The following is a 22809-nucleotide window of genomic DNA, read 5'->3' on the forward strand; positions in this document are numbered from 1 at the left end:
ACTACAAAATGCTGGGACAAAGACAAAATAAGACTAAAATGTTAATAGAATATTCAAGTCATCTATTTCACAATAATGAATTATTTCACCAGATGAACTAGTAACAGGTGAGGAATCATGTTTGGGTATAAAGGGAGGATCCAGCAAAGGATCAGTCCTTACAAGTATTAATGGGTAGTGGATCACGACTTTGTTTCAAACATCAGGAAAAAATTGCCACATCAAAAAGAACATTTCTTAATGCAGTATTGCAAATAATTTAGTCTTTCACCATGTACTGTTCACAACATTGTAAAACATAATCAGATGAGTCCACCTTTCAGCCTATTTTTGGGATAAATAGACATTGGTTTTATTAATCTTTGCCAAATATGAATAAAACCATCCAGACTGTTAGTCTTACTTTGCATCTGATTAAACACAAAAAATCTTCTCTTTTTACTTTTAGTCAAATTAAACTTTAAGCGATTTAACAAATTACAGTTTTTAGTTTTTACTGGATTTTAGAAAGTGTCCCAATTTTCTGGAAATGGGGTTTGTATATTGTTATATGTATATTTTTCACCCAGAGAATACTAAGAATAAAATAATTATAAAGAACACAAAGTCAATAAAGTCATTTGAATTAAAATGTACAAGAAGAAAACAGTTGCAGAAAAGCATATGAAAAGCATATGTAATCTTTTGACTTGTATACTGTACATTTTTTACACGGTCTTCACTGCAAAGTAAATCACTTTACCATAGGTTGTCACACTGCCTTTCTGATTTTTTTTGTTTGTTTGTTTTTGTAATTTTCTATTGTTCCCCACTTTTTCTCCCCTAATCTAGTAGTGTCCAGTTACCCTGATTGCGTCCTCTATACTGATTCGACCCTTCACCGCTGACTGAGGATGCCTCTCAACTGACATATGCCCCCTCCAGCACATAGTCAGTACACACTGCATTTTTCACCTGCACAAGTCAGAGTTCATACACTGACGGGCACTGTGTACGGAGGGCCACACCCCCATCAGCATTATTCCTCAGCTCTGTGCAGGCGCCATCAGTCAGCCAGCAGGGGCCGCAGTTGCACCAGTTATGAGGACCTATGATCCGACTTTTTTACCCTCTAACCCTATAAACAAAAGCCAATCATTGTTCATGCAGCCGCCCAGCCCAGTAGGAAGGCAGAGCTGAGATTCGATACGATGTATTCAAAACCCCAACTCTGGTGTGCTAGCGTACTTTACCGCTGCGCCACCTGAGCGGCCCTTTCTGTTTTTTTTTTAAATCATATTTATAGAATTTATAGCTAAAGTCATGCTGTTGTACTAATTCTGTTCTGTGTTTATCAATAGGTTTTAGGTGTGCTTTGGATGATTCAGTCATTTTATTAAAAGCTTATACTCTGCTGAGAAGGTGATTGGCTGCAACCTGACATCTCTCCAGGATCTACACACCTCCAGCACACTGGGGTGAGCAGAAAAGGTCATGGCTAATTCCTTCTAGTCTGGACACACATTTTGTCAACCTCTCCTTTCTGCCAATGGACTGAGGTCTACACTGATAAAAACCTTCTGCCACAAAACCACCTTCTTCCCCACTGCAACTGGGCTCATCAAGGCCTGGACCCCCCCCAGTGAAAATCCTCAGTGATCCCACTCTCAATCCTCATCATACGCAGTCCACATCATATTGATTTAAAATGCACATCTTTGAATAAAACGTTTATGCATTTGTGATGAATCACTGTCACTGTCAATTAAATGGTGTGTGCACTACAACTGCTCATTTGCACAGCACATTTGCTCATTAAACATATAACTGTGAACATCCACACTGGACTCTTTTTCTACTACAGAATTTAAATTATTTAATATTTCTAGTTTTTATCTTTTCTATGTCAGGCATTTAGCACACCAAGTCAAATTCCTTGTATGAGTAAAAATGCAAAAAACTAATTCTGGTTCTGATGTTTTTATACAACCCTAACTGCAGTTTTGCCAATTTCATCGTTATCATGGAGCCACCTAATGTTAAGTTTTTAGGAGTTAGTTCTGTAACACAGCAATCAAACAGGTTCTAGCAGAGGTTAAGCTGATTCGCTTTCTCCACATTACTATTTAATGTTCTGTCATTATTTTGCTTGTAGCCTATAATGGTCTTCATACTATCCCAGACCTCCCTAATGTTGTTCTCCTGCAGCTTCTGCTCCACCTTCATCTTCACTCAAGCAGACTTTGAGCTCCTTCTGTACTCTCCTAGGCTCCTCCTGGTTCTTGTTTTTAAAAGCCCTTTTCTTCATGTTCAGGAGTACCTTGACATGGCAGGTTATCCAATGCAAATCAGCATACAGTTTTGGTTGGAACAGCAATGTCCATGCAGCAGTTAAGGTAGTCCAGTATGTCCAGTTAAGCCAGTGTGTAATCAATCAGTGTGTGATTAGACTACCATTTACTAACCAGACTATGCAGATTGAAAGATTGCAAAAAGCATAATATTTTATCCTATTTCAAAGTTCTCATAAAATCTATTTTTAGTTTGTGAGGTTGGAGACTAGCCCACGCTTCCTGAAGGACACATAGTCATCCACTGATTCCTTTTAAAATATAAAATAAAACAGCTGAAAATGCCTACTGCCCTTTTATGTACCCATACGACAACTGATAACTGGTTATTAATACTCTAATTAACAAAGAATGAAATCATTCCCACTCAGATAACATGGCCAACCTTTTTTTTTTGAAGTTTTGGTTATGAATGGCTATGACTTTGTTTAGATGCAAAAATTAATCTTGTGACAAAAAAAAGCTTACACTATGCTTGTGCAATTTGAAAGTCATAGTCTAAGTCACTGTATGCTTTGCAGAACATCATGTACCTCCAATAAACACAAAAGACTAATCTTACCTTTCTGTTATATGGGTTTGTGATAACCAAATGTGTGTCATCAGATCCTGATAAAATGTATTCCCCTGTGTCACTCCATGATATGGTATTAACCTGTTGAAGACAAAGAAACAGGCTGTTAAAACCTGACTGACATTACTCAAGATAGAACAGTCCCATAACCACATCATAAAGCAATCCTAGCTAATAGCAGTCTACCAAAGTAAAATGAACAACTAAATAGAATGGCACCCTGCTGCAAAAAATCCCCTCTGAATCTGCAGTTTCAAAAAGAACAAAGAAAAAGCTCATTGGATTTGAATGAAAAACAATTCCTCCCCTAAAAAATTATCAGCTCTTAATTAAAATATAGAAATCAATATTTCATTACCATACACTGAGAAATAATTCCTAAAATTCAGACAAAATTAGTCCATGTAATCACTGTTGAATGAGCGTGACCGTCCAGTCCTCAGGCGGCATTGTATGAGAAACTGTCATGCTCTGGTGATGAATATAGCCACATGGACTCAAGAGTACTTCGGAAAACCACTGTCACTTAATACAGTCCAGCACTGCATCAAGAAATGCAACCTAAAACTCTATTTCACGAAGGGAAGACTACATGCAGAAACTCTGACAAATTCTCCCGGCCTGAAGTCATCTCACTTAGACCAAAAGACAATGGAAACGTGTGTTTTCAAATGGGTTCGTGTTTCATCGTGTTTTTAAGAAAAAACAGACATGAAGACTGTCATGACAAAAGTACCAACCAGACTGTTATCAGCAAAAGGTACAAATGCCCACATCTGTAGTGGTATGGGGGTGCATCGGTTCCCATGGCATGAGTGACTTGCATATGAAGCCACCATTGACAAGTAGGTGTCCAATGAGATTTTAGAGAGACCTATGTTGCCATCAGTTAGATGTCTTTTCTTGGGAAGACCATGGTTATTTCAGCAAGACAATAGGTCAGTGTTTCACCATGTTTTTAAGAAAAACAGACATCAAATTCTCCATGACAAAAGTACTAACCAGACTGTTATCAGCAAATGGTACAAATGCCAACATCTATAGTGGTATGGGGGTGCATCGGTTCCCATGGCATGAGTGACTTGCCATGGGAACCGATGCATGCTATGAAGTCCCCATTGACAAGTAGGTATTCACTGCGATTTTAGAGAGACCTATGCTGCCATCAGTTAAACGTCTTTTCCTGGGAAGACCATGGTTATTTCAGCAAGACAATGCCAGGCCTTATTTTACACACTCTACAACAACATGGCTTCATAGAAACAGAGAGCATGGGAAAAGTGTGTATAATGTACTTCAGTGAAAATATGTTATGATAAAAAAGAAAAACACTATAGTAGTTTAACTACACTAAGGGCAAAAAAATTTCTAGAAAAATCTAGAGAGGTTTATTTCCTGAAGAAATTGGGAGTGTGGTTGCAGCTTAGCAGTGGTGGGGTATGTGGGAGTTGAATGTTTTTTGTGAGATATGTGATATTGTGTGTGAAATAACATATTTGGTGGAGTTGTGAATAATTTACTTAGATAGGTGATTGTGTGTGTGACTATGCTGTTGCTAGGTGTCTGCTAAGGTGTTTCAGGTGGCTGCTAGGGTGCTAGAAGAAAGATGCTATGGTGTTCTAGGTGGCTGCTATGGTGTATGCAAGTATGAATGTGAGAGGAGGGATGTAAATACTTAGATAAGTAACTGTGTCTGTGCAAGCACATTTTTGTAAATGTGTGAATACTGGTGCTCTGACAGGTGAGTGTGTGTACAAGCACATATCTGATGGGGTGTGAATACTTTTGCTAAGATCAGTGATTTTGTGTATTTGGTGGCGGTCTGAATACTTTTGCCAGGGCAGGTGTCTGTGTGTGTGTGTGCAAGCATGCAGTTAGTCTGGGGATAAATATTTTTGCTCAGGCAGGTGTGTGACTGTGTGTGCAAGCTATCGGTCAAGCAAAGGGATAATAGATGTATGTGTCTTTCAAAAATTTAATGAGCGTGAATGAGACAAAGAAAGAGGACAAAAACGGGTATGACATGTAAATAAGTGCGCTTATCCAAAAGCTTTATGCATGCCATGTTGTCATCATTGTGGGACAATTTAGTGTAAATTTAGTGTCAATATCTCACAAATTGCAAAAGAAAACAAAATGTGTAAAAATAATTGGAATAATAAGAATTAAACTATGTTTGTATGTATATATGTGGGGATGAATATGTTTGCTCAGGTAAGTGACAGAATGTATGTATGCGGGAGGTGAACACTTCTGGTCACATTAGTGATTGTAATATACTTTGAAGTATGGGTAATGGCAGTGCATTTGTTATAAATGGGTGTGAATGTAGAATGACGTGCCTTTCAAAAAATAAAATTAAATTAAACAGGCAAAAAAACAGAATAAAATGGGCTTTCGTGTGAAAGTACGTATCCAAAAACTGTATACAGTCACATCTTTCCCGATGACACCAAACATTCCAGACTTGATACAGTATACAGGAGTTAGTATGATGTTGCAAGGTGATTGCTAGGGTGTTGGTGGGTGGCTGCGATGGTGTTCAAGTTGGTTGCTAAGATGCATGTAAGCCAGAACCCCCCCCACCACCTTTTCCACGTTTTACTACGTTACAGACTCATTCTACTGTATAATAGATTGAGTTCTGTTTTTGCCTCAAACATCTATACACAATCACCAATAATTATGAAGTGAAAACAGGGTTTAGAAAATATGCTATTTTATTTTACTGACAAAAATCTTTCATTTAGGGGTTACATATCTGTACACACCCTTAGCCTAATACTTGGTTGATGCACCTTTGGCAGCATTTACAGCTTCAAGGCATCTTGGGAAAGAAGCTACAAGCTTTTTGCCCATTCTTCTTGGCATATCCTTGCAAGCTCTGTCAGGTTGGATGGGGAGCATTGGTACACAGCCATTATCAGCTCCTTCCACAGATGTTTGATTGGATTCAGGTCTGGGCTCTGACTGGGCCACTCAAGGACATTCACAGACTTTCTCTGAGGTCATTTCTTTGTTCTCTTGGCTGTGTGATTTGGGTCGTTGACATGTTGGAAGATAAACCTTCGGCCCAGTCTGAGGTCCAGAGCTCTCTGGAGCAGGATCTCGGTGTACTTACTGTAGATGCATTCATCTTTCCCTCTATCAGGACTAGTCGCCCCGGTCCCGCTGCTGAAAAACATTCCCACATCATGATGCTGTCACCGACATGCTTCACTGTAGGGATGGCATTAGCCAGGTGATGAGCGGTGCCTGGTTTCCTGCAGACGTGACACTTGGTATTCAGGCCAAAAAGTTCGATTTTGATTTCATCAGAACAGAGAATCTTGTTTCTCATGGTTTGAGAGTCCTCTAGGTGAATTTTGGCACCTTTTACTAAGCAGTGGCTTTCGTCTGGCCACTCCACCATAAAGGCGTGATTTGTGGAGTGCTGCCTGGATGGTTGATCTTCTGATAGGTTCTCCCATCTCCAAAAGGATACACTGGAGCGCTGTCAAGAGTGACCCTTGGGTTCCTGCTCACCTCCTTGGCCAAGACCCGTCTTTCCCGATCATTCTGATTTTGGTGGTTCCAAACATCTTCAATTTAAGAATGATGGTGGCCGCTGTGCTCTTTGGGACCTGTGAAGCTGCAGCAATTTTTCTGTACTCTTCTCCAGATGCCTCTATGCCTTGACACAATCCTGTTTCTGAGGTCTGCAGATAATTCCTTTGACCCCATGGCTTGGAGTTTGCTCTGATATGCACTGTCAACAGTGAGACTTTAAATAGGCAGGTGTTGGCAATCCCTTATCATGTTCAATTAATTGAATTTAGTGTAATTACTAGGCCTGCACCTAATGATTATTTCTTTTTCAATTAATCAATTAATCTAATAGCTAATTTATTCATTATTCTAAAGGGGTTTATGTGTGCGCTCAAATAAAATAATTAACCCCAAATAATGAAAAGACAGAATTGATTTAAATGTTTCATTATTTTCTCTGATCTTCTCTTAACACAATATGCACTTCAGGGCATTATTCTGCAAACAATACCTGTGTTAAAAGGTACCTTTATTGTTAAGTCAAATTTATTTGTATAGTGCTTTTTACAATAGACTTTGTCTCAAAGCAACTTTACAGAATCCATGACTGACAGACCGAAAACCCCTTGTTGAGCAAGCCGAGGGCAACAGTGGCAAGGAAAACTCCCCTAAAAATTCAGGAAGAAACCTTGAGAGGAACCAGACTCAGCAAGCAAGGATTTACACAAATCAAACAATAACACACAAAATTAAATTGAACTAAAATTAAAATTAAAATTAATTAAAATTAACTAAAATAAAACTAGCTAAAAATACATTAAAAAAAAAAGTTAATAATGTAAACAGTTGGAGTTCTTTTTTATTCAGTCCAGTCTGTGTTAAAGTCTGCAGTGAGTTCTTGACATTTTTGGTGCAAACACGCCAGGGTCCCGTCATATCTAGCAGAAGCAGCATTGTTGACACGGCAGTCTTGACTTATAGTCTTCCACCTTGGGTGGATAAACAGGTTTCCATCAGAACCACCTCTGGCTAAAAAACAAAAAAGTAGTTAAAATGGGAAATTGTTAAGAGTTTTGCTGAGAGTAGCATGAGACTCCAACACCCCTAATTATTACAGCATAACTAAAAGGTAGAGCGAGCAGGTAACAAAGTCATAAAGCCACCTCCCCCACCGTCATCAAACCTGAGTGATTGGACAAGAGAGGCAGAACGACAGCAACCCAACATCCCTGATCACCACAAGTTTCTATGACCAAGAACCCCCAAGCTCTGCGTCTTTGTCTATTTTTGGGGTGGGCAGCTCCGGTCCTAAGGGCCAGAAATCAGCCAACACGCAGCGCCAGCAAATCTGACAAACATGAGAGCACCAGACTGCCCAGACCTCCAGGACCAGAGCCACACACCCCTAGTCTGGAAAGACTAATCAAAAGCTGTGCTGGGTTGTAGTGCTCAATAAGTTCACTCAGATACTGTGGAGCCAGGCCATGTAGTGCTTTGTAGGTTAGGAAAAGTATTTTGTAATTAATGCAAAATTTAATTGCTAGCCAGTGTAGAAATTATAGAACAGGATTAATATGATCAAACCCTCCAGTTCTGGTTAGCACTCGAACTGCTGCATTTTGAATCAACAGGAGTTTGTTTATGGATCTACCAGACCATCCAGTGAGAAGAGCATTACAATAATCTAACCGAGAAGTTATTAACGCATGGATTAGTTTTTCAGCATTACTATACCAGACCATCCAGTGAGAAGAGCATTACAATAATCTAACCGAGAAGTTATAAAGAGAGTGCAAGCCCATTAACACCTACTGTATTTTCTAACCTATCCAGTAAAATGTTATGATCGACAGTATCAAACGCTGCACTAAGATCTAATAGAACAAGAAAAGAGACACATCCATTATCAGAGGACATTAATAAATCATTAACTAACCTAATTAATGCAGTCTGGGTCTAAATCCTGATTAAAAGATTTTCATGAATACTGTTTTCATGTAACTGAAACATATCTGTTTAGAAACTGCTTTTTCTAGAATCTTGGAGACAAAAGGAAAGTTTAAAATTGGCCTATAATTAGACAGAACATGTGGATCAAGATTAGGTTTTTTAATCAGGGTTTAATAACAGCAACGTACCCAAAGCTAAGGAATGCATTTATTAAAGTAAGCAGGGGCTCTACAATGGCTGGGAGTAAATCTTTAATTAAATGAGTTGGAACAGGATCGAGTATGCATGACAATGGCTTTGATGATTTAATCAACGCAGTTAGTACAGTTTGGGAGATTGGATTAAAGGAACTTAGTTGGATTATCTTGTTAGATAAGTCACTATTATCACCCATGCTGCTCAAAGTGAATTGATACTTAACATTGGCAAGTGACACACTCTGACTTTGAAGTCGTATTTTTTTTTATCTTATCATTAAAGAATTCATCGCTGATACAGTCAATTGGTATATTGGATTCAGTTTCAATGACATTTTTAGTTAGTTTGGACACTGTCTCCAAAAGGAATGTAGGATTGTTCTTATTATTCTTTATTAAGTAAGAAAAATATGAAGCTTTAGTTTTTATAAGTGCATGTTTATACTTGGTTAGAGCATCTTTCTATGAGATCTTATACACTTCCAGTGTAGTCTGCCACCACTTGTGTTCTAATTTTCATGCTGCTTGTTTTAGCGCACAAGTGTGTTCTTTGTACTATGGAGCAAGCTTTTTCTCACTAAACAATTTAGTTTTAACTGGGGCTACACTATGTAAGGTTGTGCGGAATATGGACTCTAGAGTTGCCTGATCTAGCTCTTTAGGCTCTGATAGTAGCATAATTGATCATTCCGATAGGCTGTTTATAAACGCTGCTGCAGTTGCAGATGTAATAGTAAGCTTAGATTTAAAACGATATAGTCGCTGTACATTATTAGACAGGAAAACTTCACATATTAGGAGGGAGTGATCAGAAATCAAGTCATTTTGTGGTAGAACTACCAGGTTGTTTATGTCCATACATAAGTTAGTATTAAGTCTAAGGTATGTTTACAGCAGTGAGTGGGTCCTGTTAAATTTTGGGTAATACCTATAGATTCTAAAATAGAATCAAACGCAATTTTAAGCAGATCATATTTATTTTTATAACTGATATTAAAGTATCCTTTTCAGTTGATATGACTAATTAAAGTATCAAACAATTAAAGCCTTTTCAGTTGATACGACTAATTTGGAAAGAAAATCAGCAAATTCATTCAGAAATTCTGAGTAAGAACCAGGGGGTTGATAAATAGTAATCAGATTAAACCTACTAGTTTTATCAAATAAAAGCTATGTCAGCAACAAGGACTTTAAATGAGTTAGTTATATGAGTTCATTTTACATAAATTGTCTTTGTCATAAATTGTGGCTACTTCTTCTCCACAACCATTAAGACGTGTATTTCATTTACAAATGAAAGCAATCTAATGTTTAGTGGTCCTAACTTCAATCTAACTTTATTATTGTTTTCATAAAGCTCATTTAGACTAATATTAATTAAGTTATTAGGAAATGCTACTGTAATGTCAAACATAAAATTATGTAGTGTGTTGTCAAATGTCTCATCAGAGAAACAACAGACCTCAAATTTAAACTGCTGTCACAGTTTTATCACTGTATGTCATATAAAATATATAAACACAAAACCTCTGACATGTCTTGCAAAATCAAACAATCAACTCAAAACTATTTTATCTTTGCTCAAAATCAAACACTGCTGTCAAAATACACGCAAAGCCAGCCACTGCATGAACACTACACAGCAGTCATTACACACTATTAAGGCTTAGATTTATAAAACGGAGGTTATTGATAAACCTCCAAAACATATGTCTTGATAACGGTGAAAGCTCACATTGTTCCAAACAACAACGTAAACAGGATGCTCTCTATGTTCTAATGTGACATGGTGATAGGGGTGGGCGATATGGCCCTAAATTAATATCACGATAATTTCAGGGTATTTTTGCGATAACAATATTTTTGCCGATACAACAAAACACTGAAAAATATTTTATTCATTTTAAGAAAACACTATTGCAAAAAAAATAATGTTCAAGTTTTACTTAGAATTAATATGTTTCAAACACTTTGTAGAAATATGTAAGAAGTATGTAAGAATTAAGCACACTTTTCTGTATTTTGTCTTTCCAATAAAAATAATGTAACATAAATAATGTATCAAAAAATCCTTAAAAAAACAAAAGTGCCGAAAATTTTGTGCATGTTTTTAAATTTTAACAGTAACAATTACACAAAAATACTCAAAAGCTTCACAGTAAACAGAAAAATGATATGGGATTTTTTTATCGCTTTAAAAATTATACCGGAATTATCGTAAACGATACAATATAGCACACCACTACATGGCGATGCAGAACCCCATTGCTGTTGATGGCCACACATACATTTTACATTTTCAGCATTTAGCAGACGCTTTTATCCAAAGCAATTTACAGTATACAGTCTAAGCAACTGAGGGTTAAGAGCCTTGCTCAAAGGCCCAACAGTGGCAACCAGGCAGTGGTGGGGTCTGAACCTGCAACCTGCTTACTAGTCCAGCACCTTAACCGCTAGGCTACATGATCATATTGCCACCACGATGGACAGGCATTTCTATAATTGCATGTTGACCAGTTATATGTTGAGACCTCTTCTCCACCTCTTTGTGAGACTAAATCCAGCTTTGTCCAAATATAAACATTCATGGGGCCTCTCCATGGGTTTTAGTTTAAATATGACATATCATGACAGCCCTCATGTCGTTGTATACATGTGCTGCTTTACACAGAATACAGTATTTGATATGACTGCTCTTGTTCTTGGTCATCTTCATCTTTCTCTTCACCACCACCTCTCCTCTTCCTCTTCTATTGTTGTCCTCCATTGCTAGTCACAATACAGCTCAGAAATGCCACATGCATTTAAACTGACTTTTATCCTGTTTACACACTAATTTTAACCCTATTTACTGATATGACAAATGTGTATACAGTTTTTACCTGCAGTGTATTAACGATAACAATAGTGTGTTTGTTATGTTTAATCTTTGTGGCCTGTGTGTGCCGTTTTGCATCAAAGTGCGCTACCATGAGAAATGTGTGTTAGTCAGTGAAAATGTGTTTAGAGTTTTGCAAAAAGGTTGAATCAGGTATGAAAATGGTGTCAAACTAGGTGACAATGGTTTAAGGTTTTGTGAAAAGAGTGATTAATTCAAAAGAAGTTCTGCCAGTCGACAAATGTGTTCCAAGAATGGGGTTTAGTGTTTAAGCAATTGAGAAAAAACTGTAATACTATATAGAATTATACAACAGGTAGTTCCGACCTTACAATCTGATTGGTTGAGAAGCGTTCTAAACGTGCTGATATTCGTGATAACAGCACAGTCTTTTCACACCACAATGGTATTACTCCGCTGACGCGTTGCCATTAACGACAAGCTTCATGCACACAAACGCGCACGCAGGCAACACAGCCTTTTTTTCCCGGTCGCGTTTTAAATCCGTTATCTGATATACAATCTAGCGCACTGTGTAGGGAACATAACCAATTGTCTAATTCACTATCTAGTGCACTATGTAGGGAACATATATCCATGATCTGATACACAATCTAGTGCACTATTTAGGGAACATTAATGTGTTTGTAACGCGAACAGTTAGTTAAGCCAGTTAGCAGCTCCTAGTAGTTCTGTTTTCATCCATAGCCTTTGGTGTGTGCGAGAGGTTTTTTATTTCTTTTTTTCCCTTCGGAAGTTCTTGCTTTCTTCTTCTTCTTAGAACACTCAAGGTTGTGTGTTATCGCGAATAACATCACGGCTGTGATGTTATTCGCGATAACACACTCCCTCTCGTGTTCTATTGCTTAAATATAGTACCAATATTCTACTTAAAAACTAGACTTCAAACTTAAAATACAGTAGATATAACCTGGAACTATTTCATTCTGTTGTAATTTGTAGTTAAGATAATAACTGGTAAATGCATTTTTACATTGATAAAGTGCAAAGAAAACAACTAAAATGATTTACAGGCTGTAGCAACAGGCTGTAATGCTAGTTTAAGCTATTCTCTTCCTTTAATGTTAAAGTAAAAAAAAGAAAAGAAAAAAAAACAGCCGAATAACAATCTTAGGCCTGGTGCTAGATTAAGTTACTGCAACAGCAACAGTGCAGAAATTACTGTTAAATTTACTTTACTAATATGGGGCGAATGACCCTAATATACAATGCTAAGAAGTACATGTCAACAGAACCTACGGTGGTGTCTTTTTGCCGCCCTGAAAATGAGCTCAGAGATGTTTGCTCTTCAAGTGGTCATGCATATCAGTCGTACAGCTGTGATAAACCATCTCTATTTTGTGAAGTTTACAGATTACCACATTGTTGGGTCTTTGTCAATTTCGATTGCACATATTTGAAAGCTATATAAAAGCCATGGTGTTATCAGTGGGTCAGAAGTTTTAGAGTTGGAACGGTGTCAATATCTCGAAAACTGCGGCAAAACAAAGTCAACCAAAAAAACAAGTGGAATATACTAATACTAGTGAGCTGCATTTTCTAAAGAAAATGTAAGTGTGACTGCAGCATAGCAGACACTTGTCAGTCACTGATGTGGCAGGCTCATTGCTCGGCAAATGTTAATGTGTTGCTAGGTGGATGCCAAGGTGTACTTTTTTGTTGTTAAGGTTTTCTTAGGTGGTTGCTAAAGTATATATAGAAGATTGCTATGGCAATAGATTGTTTTTTATGAGTTAATAGGCTGTTAATAGTTAAGTCATTAAGATGATGCAGAGTGTTTTCTAAGGTGTTTCTGTAATGTTCTTAAGGAGTTGCTAGATTGGTAGCTGGATATAGGAAGTGGTTGATAAGGTGTTACTAGGGGGAAGATGTAATAACGAGTTGATTGTAAAGATGTAGTTATGCGGTTGCTGTGGTAAAGCTAGGGAGTTGCCAATGTCTAAGCTGCATCAACTATGTTGATGCTAGGTGTTTGTTAAAATGTTTAAAGTGGTTGCTAGAATGCTAGTAAGTAGTCGATGTGTTTAAAGTGGTTGCAAGAGTGTATGCAAGTACAGTAGTGAGCGTGTTAGGGAGGTGTGAAAAAAAGTGTTAAAAGTTCATTTTTGTCAAATAACAAAATGCAAACTAATTAAGCATAAAAATAAACCATCAATTCTTCTAGCTACACTTGCATACAGTTTTGAAGGAACTCAGCAGAGAGGTGGTTCCAAACATCATGGAGAACTAACCACAGATCTTCTGTGGATGTAACCTTCCTCAGATGCTTCCCTCTCTTTGTCATCTCAGACAGATTCAATGATGTTGAGAACAGTGCTCTGTGTGGGCCATATCATCACTTCCAAAAATCCTTGTTCTTCTTTACGCTGAAAATAGTACTTAATGGCTGTATGTTTGAAGTCGTTGGAGCCAGTCAGAATCCTCCCTGATGGATAAGTATCTGCCTGTATTTCTCAGAATATACTGGTGCTGGTCATAACATTAGAATATCATGAAAAAGCTGATTTATTTCAGTAATTCCATTCAAAAAGTGAAACTTGTATATTATATTCATTCATTACACACAGACTGGTATATTTCAAATGTTTATTTCTTTTAATGTTGATGATTATAACTGACAACTAATGAAAACCCCAAATTCAGTATCTCAGAAAATTAGAATATTACTTAAGACCAATACAAAAAAAGGATTTTTAGAAATGTTGGCCAACTGAAAAGTATGAACATGAAAAGTATGAGCATGTACAGCACTCAATACTTAGTTGGGGCTCCTTTTGCCTGGATTACTGCAGCAATGCGGCGTGGCATGTAGTCCATCAGTCTGTGGCACTGCTCAGGTGTTATGAGAGCCCAGGTTGCTCTGATAGTGGCCTTCAGCTCTTCTGAATTGTTGGGTCTGGCGTATCGCATCTTCCTCTTCACAATACCCCATAGATTTTCTATGGGGTTAAGGTCAGGCGAGTTTGCTGGCCAATTAAGAACAGGGATACCATGGTCCTTAAACTAGGTACTGGTAGCTTTGGCACTGTGTGCAGGTGCCAAGTCCCGTTGGAAAATGAAATCTGCATTTCCATAAAGTTGGACAGCAGCAGGAAGCATGAAGTGCTCTAAAACTTCCTGGTAGATGGCTGCGTTGACCTTGGACCTCAGAAAACACAGTGGACCAACACCAGCAGATGACATGGCACTCCAAACCATCACTGACTGTGGAAACTTTACACTGGACCTCAAGCAACGTGGATTCTGTGCCTCTCCTCTCTTCCTCCAGACTCTGGGACCTTGATTTCCAAAGGTAATGCAAAATTTACTTTCATCAGAGAACATAACTTTGAACCACTCAGCAGTCCTTTTTGTCTTTAGCCCAGGCGAGACGCTTCTGACGCTGTCTCTTGTTCAAGAGTGGCTTGACACAAGGAATGCGACAGCTGAAACCCATGTCTTGCATACGTCTGTGCGTGGTGGTTCTTGAAGCACTGACTCCAGCTGCAGTCCACTCTTTGTGAATCTCCCCCACATTTTTGAATGGGTTTTGTTTCACAATCCTCTCCAGGGTGCGGTTATCCCTTTTGCTTGTGCACTTTTTTCTACCACATCTTTTCCTTCCCTTCACCTCTCTATTAATGTGCTTGTTCACAGAGCAATGACCTTTTGTGTCTTGCCCTCCTTGTGCAAGGTGTCAATGGTCGTCTTTTGGACAACTGTCAAGTCAGCAGTCTTCACCATGATTGTGTAGCCTACAGAACTAGACTGAGAGACCATTTAAAGGTCTTTGCAGGTGTTTTGAGTTAATTAGCTGATTAGAGTGTGGCACCAGGTGTCTTCAATATTGTACCTTGTCACAATATTCTAATTTTCTGAGATACTGAATTTGGGGTTTTCATTAGTTGTCAGTTATAATCATCAACATGAAAAGAAATAAACATTTGAAATATATCAGTCTGTGTGTAATGAATGAATATAATATACAAGTTTCACTTTTTGAATGGAATTACTGAAATAAATCAACTTTTTCATGATATTCTAATTTTATGACCAGCACCAGTATGCCTTTCCTCAAACAATTTTGCAACAGATAGAGACCTAATCAAGATTAAATCAAGAAGGATGACTACAGCAAAGGGTCTAAATTAGGGATGTTGTTAATTGCATTAATTAAAAAAAAATTAATCAAGAATAAAATTTATAATCAAACTATTTTTATTGGGCTATGTTTGTGCCACTTTAAACATACAATCACTGTGGTTATCCGCTTGTTAAGTCGTGACGTGTCGACCTTATGAAACGTCACATCCGGGTCCAAGTTGGCTGAGACCCCTCGTATTTTCAATATACCACAGTGCTGTGTCCGAGTCGGAAAAAAACTACCCAACTGTCTTTCTACCGCTTTTCTTGCAATTAGATATCATGAAGTAATATTTTTGTTCATAATTTAATGTAAACTGTCAAATTGTATATTCATTACACGTGTTTCAAGCTGTTTTTAATTTACATGTAATATGTTCATATAATTTACATGTGATATCCTGGATTTTTGATTTTTATAAGCTATAAGCTATACTGATTAAAAGTAAAACCAAAGAGTCAGAAATGTCAGTTTTCATGTAATGAATTAAAAATATGACCGCTTACCTCTTGATGAGTTGACATGAAATTAAATAATGACATGAACTAGTGTACTGCACATCTTGTCTATATATATATACAGTGTATCACAAAAGTGAGTACACCCCTCACATTTCTGCAAATATTTTATTATATCTTTTCATGGGACAACACTATAGAAATAAAACTTGGATATAACTTAGAGTAGTCAGTGTACAACTTGTATAGCAGTGTAGATTTACTGTCTTCTGAAAATAACTCAACACACAGCCATTAATGTCTAAATGGCTGGCAACATAAGTGAGTACACCCCACAGTGAACATGTCCAAATTGTGCCCAAAGTGTCAATATTTTGTGTGACCACCATTATTATCCAGCACTGCCTTAACCCTCCTGGGCATGGAATTCACCAGAGCTGCACAGGTTGCTACTGGAATCCTCTTCCACTCCTCCATGATGACATCACGGAGCTGGTGGATGTTAGACACCTTGAACTCCTCCACCTTCCACTTGAGGATGCGCCACAGGTGCTCAATTGGGTTTAATCCATCACCTTTACCTTCAGCTTCCTCAGCAAGGCAGTTGTCATCTTGGAGGTTGTGTTTTAGGTCGTTATGCTGTTGGAAAACTGCCATGAGGCCCAGTTTTCGAAGTGAGGGGATCATGCTCTGTTTCAGAATGTCACAGTACATGTTGGAATTCATGTTTCCCTCAACGAACTGCAGCTCCCCAGTGCCGGCAACACTCATGCAGCCCAAGACCATGATGCTACCACCACCATGCTTGACTGTAGGCAAGATACAGTTGTCTTGGTACTTCTCACCAGGGTGCCGCCACACATGCTGGACACCATATGAGCCAAACAAGTTTATCTTGGTCTCGTCACACCACAGGGCATTCCAGTAATCCATGTTCTTGGACTGCTTGTCTTCAGCAAACTGTTTGCGGGTTTTCTTGTGCGTCAGCTTCCTTCTGGGATGACGACCATGCAGACCGAGTTGATGCAGTGTGCGGCGTATGGTCTGAGCACTGACAGGCTGACCTCCCACGTCTTCAACCTCTGCAGCAATGCTGGCAGCACTCATGTGTCTATTTTTTAAAGCCAACCTCTGGATATGACGCCGAACACGTGGACTCGACTTCTTTGGTCGACCCTGGCGAAGCCTGTTCCGAGTGGAACCTGTCCTGGAAAACCGCTGTATGACCTTGGCCACCATGCTGTAGCTCAGTTTCAGGATGTTAGCAATCTTCTTATAGCCCAGGCCATCTTTGTGGATAGCAACAATTCTATTTCTCACATCCTCAGAGAGTTCTTTGCCATGAGGTGCCATGTTGAATATCCAGTGGCCAGTATGAGAGAATTGTACCCAAAACACCAAATTTAACAGCCCTGCTCCCCATTTACACCTGGGACCTTGACACATGACACCAGGGAGGGACAACGACACATTTGGGCACAATTTGGACATGTTCACTGTGGGGTGTACTCACTTATGTTGCAGCTATTTAGACATTAATGGCTGTGTGTTGAGTTATTTTCAGAAGACAGTAAATCTACACTGCTATACAAGTTGTACACTGACTACTCTAAGTTATATCCAAGTTTCATGTCTATAGTGTTGTCCCATGAAAAGATATAATGAAATATTTGCAGAAATGTGAGGGGTGTACTCACTTTTGTGATACACTGTATATATATATATATATATATATATATATATATATATATATATATATATATATATATATAAATATAAAAGACCTTTTCTCGTCCAGATCGCTATTGAGAAGGACTAGAAGTTTATGACTCGTGTTTGTAAACCCAATTTCCAATGACAGCGACACAGAGTTCCATAAGTTTTCCACAAACATTATTTATTTTAACTTTCTTCTTAAATTGGCTTATCCATTAATCCAAGTTTCTTATAAAAACAAAATAAAAACTCAATATGTTCGCAATTGGCGTATAACAAACAAAACTACGGTAAAAAATCTATTGCTCCGCGTCCTCTTTCTTTCCGTATATTTTATATATATTTTCCGTATATAGAGCCAATACAATTCTGCCCTCTTAAGGGCTAACCAAATAGGACTAATGAATAACAGCATACATTGATTACCAGGAAAAATTATCAATAGTTAAAATACCAAGTCTCCACTTCAAATAAGTATTATTTAACCAAACAGGAAATATTTATGACAATAAACATAGAAAATTACAATTAGTGCAATATTGCTTTTACAATATATATAAAAAGGTTCAGAGGTTCAGCCTTATCTTATCTTATCATATCATAGTTGTTTGCGTTTGGACCCGGAAATGGTCCGAACGTCACGTGTGACGTCAGACTTAACAAGCCCATTTGCGCTGCTTTAACATAGCAACATTGTGTTTATACTGTATAGCGATAATACGGGTCTTTTTCCTGTTTGCGGTCCTGAGTTACAAATTACTCAAGCTGCCGCTGCTACATGTTGCGAAATGTAGGGGTGTTTCTAATAATAATTTTCATTTTCAAAAAGCGTGAGAAATCAATACTAGACTAGGGTTGGGCGATATTGCTGATTTTCATACCGTCATACTGTCTTCATAAAATACCGCGGTATACAGTAACGATCCGAGTCGCATCTCTGAGAACCGTTATATATATGTTTTATGTGTTCTTTTCATTTTTGCGTCGTTCTTATTGGCTGTAATACACCCATTCTGCTTCACATCAGTACGGGGAATTAATCAGACATAATAAAAGCTGTTTATTGTCGGAATTCAAATCCAAAACCCGAGTATCGTGAATAGTGAGCACGACACACACACACCGAGATAATATTATATTGTATAAACTTGCACAAGTGTAAGTTCGGGCTTGTCGGTGAATGTAACCGTATTCGGTACACGGAGATGTTATAGTGACATGCTAGCGCGTTGTGTCACCCCATCCCATGGTTTTGAATGGCAAGATGCTAACTGCTAGCTTAGCAAGCAAAACCCGATGGAATCGCTGTCTAAGTAGCGCATTCGAATAACCTGCCTTATAATAAGTCATTGACTTATTAGAATCCTCTCTACTGAGGCAGCTGCCTATGTAAGCAGTAAGACAGCAAGGCAGCTCACTAGGTGTTTGAACACACCCCATGTAGAGAGCTCCCTAGCTTTTGTGTTATCACCTCAAACAGTGAGCACCTCCACAACCAATCAGTGAGCTCCAACCTCCTACAACTACCGCCCCTCCCTTATTGTGAATGCGCGCTGGTCTTAAAGTCTCCGTTTTCAAGGTGGACCTTAAGCAGAAATTTGGCGCTTCACATTTTTAAAATACCGTCACCATTTTAAAATACCGTCACCATTTTTAAATACCGCGGTATACCGTAATACCGTCATACCGCCCAACCCTATACTAGACAAAATTACAGTTATTAATTGATGCTTTAATAATATCTTTGGTCAAAGCACGCATTTGTCTCGTCAGGCATCTGCGCGCACAAATACACACTACAGGCAAAATGAGCTCAGACAAATTTATGTCAGAGGAATTTGAATGGAAAGCCCATGGTTTGTTTGTTTGTTTATTAGGATTTTAATGTCATGTTTTACACTTTTGTTTACATTCATGACAGGAACGGTAGCCACTCATTACACAAGGTTTATCAGTTCACAAGGTTATATCGAACACAGTCATGGACAATTTAGTGTCTCCAGTTCACCTCACTTGCATGTCTTTGGACTGTGGGAGGAAATCGGAGCACCCAGAGGAAACCCATGCAGACAGGGAGAACATGCAAACTCCACACAGAAAGGACCCGGACCGCCCCACCTGGGGATCAAACCCAGGACCTTCTTGCTGTGAGGCAACAGTGCTACCCACTTAGCCACCGTGCCGCCCACGAAAGCCCATGGACTACGTTGTGGAAACATTACAAACTGGTGTTAATGGATCAAAATGGACTGTAGACGCTTTAACATAGTTAACGATGTGGGTCTACATGAGGTTATACACCGATCAGCCAAAACATTAAAACCACCTCCTTGTTGCTACACTCCAGTTTATCAGCTCCATTTACCATATAGAAGCACTTTGTAGTTCTACAATTACTGACTGTAGTCAATCTGTTTCACTACATACTTTTTTTAACCTCCTTTCACCCCGTTCTTCAATGGTCAACAGGGCCACCACAGAGCAGGTATTACTTGGGTGGTGGATCATTCTCAGCGCTGCAGTGACACTGATATGGTGGTGGTGTGTTAGTGTGTGTTGTGTTGGTATGAGTGGATAAGACACAGCCATGCTGATGGAGTTTTTAAACACCTAACTGTCACTGCTGGACTGAGAATAGTCCACCAACCAAAAATATCCAACCAACAGCGCCCCATGGGCAGCGTCCTGTAACCACTGATGAAGGTCTAGAAGATGACCAACTCAAACAGCAGCAATAGATAAACGATCATCTCTGACTTTACATCTACAAAATGACCATTGAAAAACAGCATGAAAGGGGGCTAACAAAGCATGCAAAGAAACAGATGGACTACAGTCAGTAATTATAGAACTACAAATTATATTACTAGAACTACAAATTATATTACTAGAACTACTTCTATATGATAAGTGGAGCTGATAAAATGGACAGTGAGTGTAGAAACAAGGAGGTGGTTTAAATGTTATGGCTGATCGGTGTACTTTTGCCAGATAATGTAAACAGACTTGATGGGTAGCTGTTAACAACTCTATATAGGCATTGACTGGCTTTCTAAAGATAATTTAGATTGAATAATTTTATCATTACTTTATTAAATGTTTTATTGCAATAAAAATGTGCATAACTGTTCAAATTTTTCTTAGTTATTTTTCAGTTGATTAATCGCGATTAATTTTGCTCTTTAATCACAATTAATCTCGATTAAAAATTTTAAATGTGTGACAGCCCTAGTATAAATACTTTTGTAGACAGGAGATTTCAGTGCTTGATTTTAAATACATTTCCAAAAAAACTTGTTAACAGGTGTTTACTTAATCATTAAAAAGCAATAAAAGGCAAAGGATTCTAAAAACTTTCTGGATTTTCTGTAAATTTGTAAACATCTACACTTGACTGTTTTCAAACAATTTTCAGTGACTTATTCAATATTTTGTGTAAAGACACAAAGAAAGAAACAAAAGAGTCTTATTTAAAGTTTTTATACTCACACAGCCATCATGCACATTGAGTACAGCTTCAAGCTTCAAACGCTGCACAAACTCTCGTCTGCCTATAAAGAAAAACATTATTAAATGAGTTTAACATTTGAATAAGAACATGTAAAATATTCTGTGTTCACACGATTTCATCCAGGTACACCAGTGCTCTCCCACCTTTTAAAACATTTAAAAAGATTGACTGGTTCTATTACTGCTTTTATGCAAAAGTGAGCAGTGTGTGTTGCCCTGCAATAGATGTTGCCCTGTCCAATATGCATTCAATGTGCACGAGAATGAGGTGGTTAATGAAAAAACAAATAAATTAATTTATTTACATTTTATGTTTGGCTAAACACATTGTAAGAATTATTTATTTATTGATATAACTGCTACATCCTGATCACAGTTGAGGTACCCAGAAACACGGGGCAAAAGGCTTTAATATGCACTTGACAGGGTGCCGATCCATATTCATAGAACATTGACTCATTACACCTAAATACCATTTTAAAGTATAAGGGCAGTAAGAGGTGGTCTTTGTCTTTTGATTAAAGGTTATATCCAGGTTCAACCTAATTGCAGGAAATAAAACAAAAATGCTACATATTATTGGTGCAAGCAGACGTTTATTCACATAAGGTACTGTTGGTGAAAAAATGACCAGAATTTTTTATATAAGTATAATTATTACAGGTTTATTGTTATCCACATTTGTTTTTTTATTTTTCTTCGGTTTTATGCACACTTGTAGGAAACCCTGCTACTGCTTTTTTATCAATGTAATCAGCAACCAATTCAGAGCAAAAGCTTTCCTGTGCTGCAGCCCCTAATCACATGTTCATATAAAGCTTCACATGATATCACTGCTGCTATTTATTTATAAACAGAGATGTCAGCAGCTGCCATCAATCATTACCACTAAAAATATTAGGAGGCCATGTCACAATGTTAAAGGATATTATGTACAACTTTTTACACAACCAAATTAACCACAAAAAGGAAGAAAGTTTAATTTAAAGGGTTGTTTTACAAATGAATAAAATGTTAATAATCCGGCTTTCTTCATTTGCAATTTTTGAGATATCAACGCCATTCCAACTCTTAATCGTCTGCCCCATTGATGACATTGCAACATCTATACAGCTTTTGGATATGCGCACCCATTTACCTGCCACACCCATTTCTATACCAATTTTTGCCCCATTCTCTTTCATTAATTTTTTTAGATTTCAAAATACTGATGCCGTTCCAACTCTTAGTCGTTCAGCCCATTGTTGACACCACAGCTTGTATAAAGCTTTTGAATACGCATACCCATTCACCCGTTTATACCCATGTTTTGCCCCATTCAGTTCCATTTATTTTTTTGAAAGGCAGGTTGAGCTACTGAACTTCTGCATGCATGACCAAAAGTATTCAACCCCCCATGTACTTTACCACCACTAAACTGCAATCACACTCGCATTTTCTACAGGAAATGCACCTCTCTATTAGTGCTGGGCGGTATGATGGTTCATTCGGTATACCGGCTTCAATTATTCGTACGGTATGGAT

General features: G+C 38.1%; 1 protein-coding gene across 4 annotated transcripts in view; it reads right to left on the bottom strand.

The window, feature by feature from the left end:
* Nucleotides 1-22809, bottom strand: part of dcaf6 (ddb1 and cul4 associated factor 6) — a 91021-nt gene that overhangs the window by 52188 nt on the left and 16024 nt on the right. For all 4 annotated transcript variants that reach the window (XM_063006588.1, XM_063006586.1, XM_063006587.1 and 1 more), the window contains exons 2-3: nt 21265-21326; nt 2893-2985 (exon numbers count right to left, since the gene is read on the bottom strand). In XM_063006588.1, coding sequence (XP_062862658.1) covers nt 2893-2985; nt 21265-21326 — 155 coding nt within the window. The remainder of the gene's footprint in view (nt 1-2892; nt 2986-21264; nt 21327-22809) is intronic.

The sequence above is a fragment of the Trichomycterus rosablanca genome, chromosome 12 (assembly GCF_030014385.1).
Source record: "Trichomycterus rosablanca isolate fTriRos1 chromosome 12, fTriRos1.hap1, whole genome shotgun sequence".
In the NCBI taxonomy this organism is placed as follows: Eukaryota; Metazoa; Chordata; class Actinopteri; order Siluriformes; family Trichomycteridae; genus Trichomycterus; species Trichomycterus rosablanca.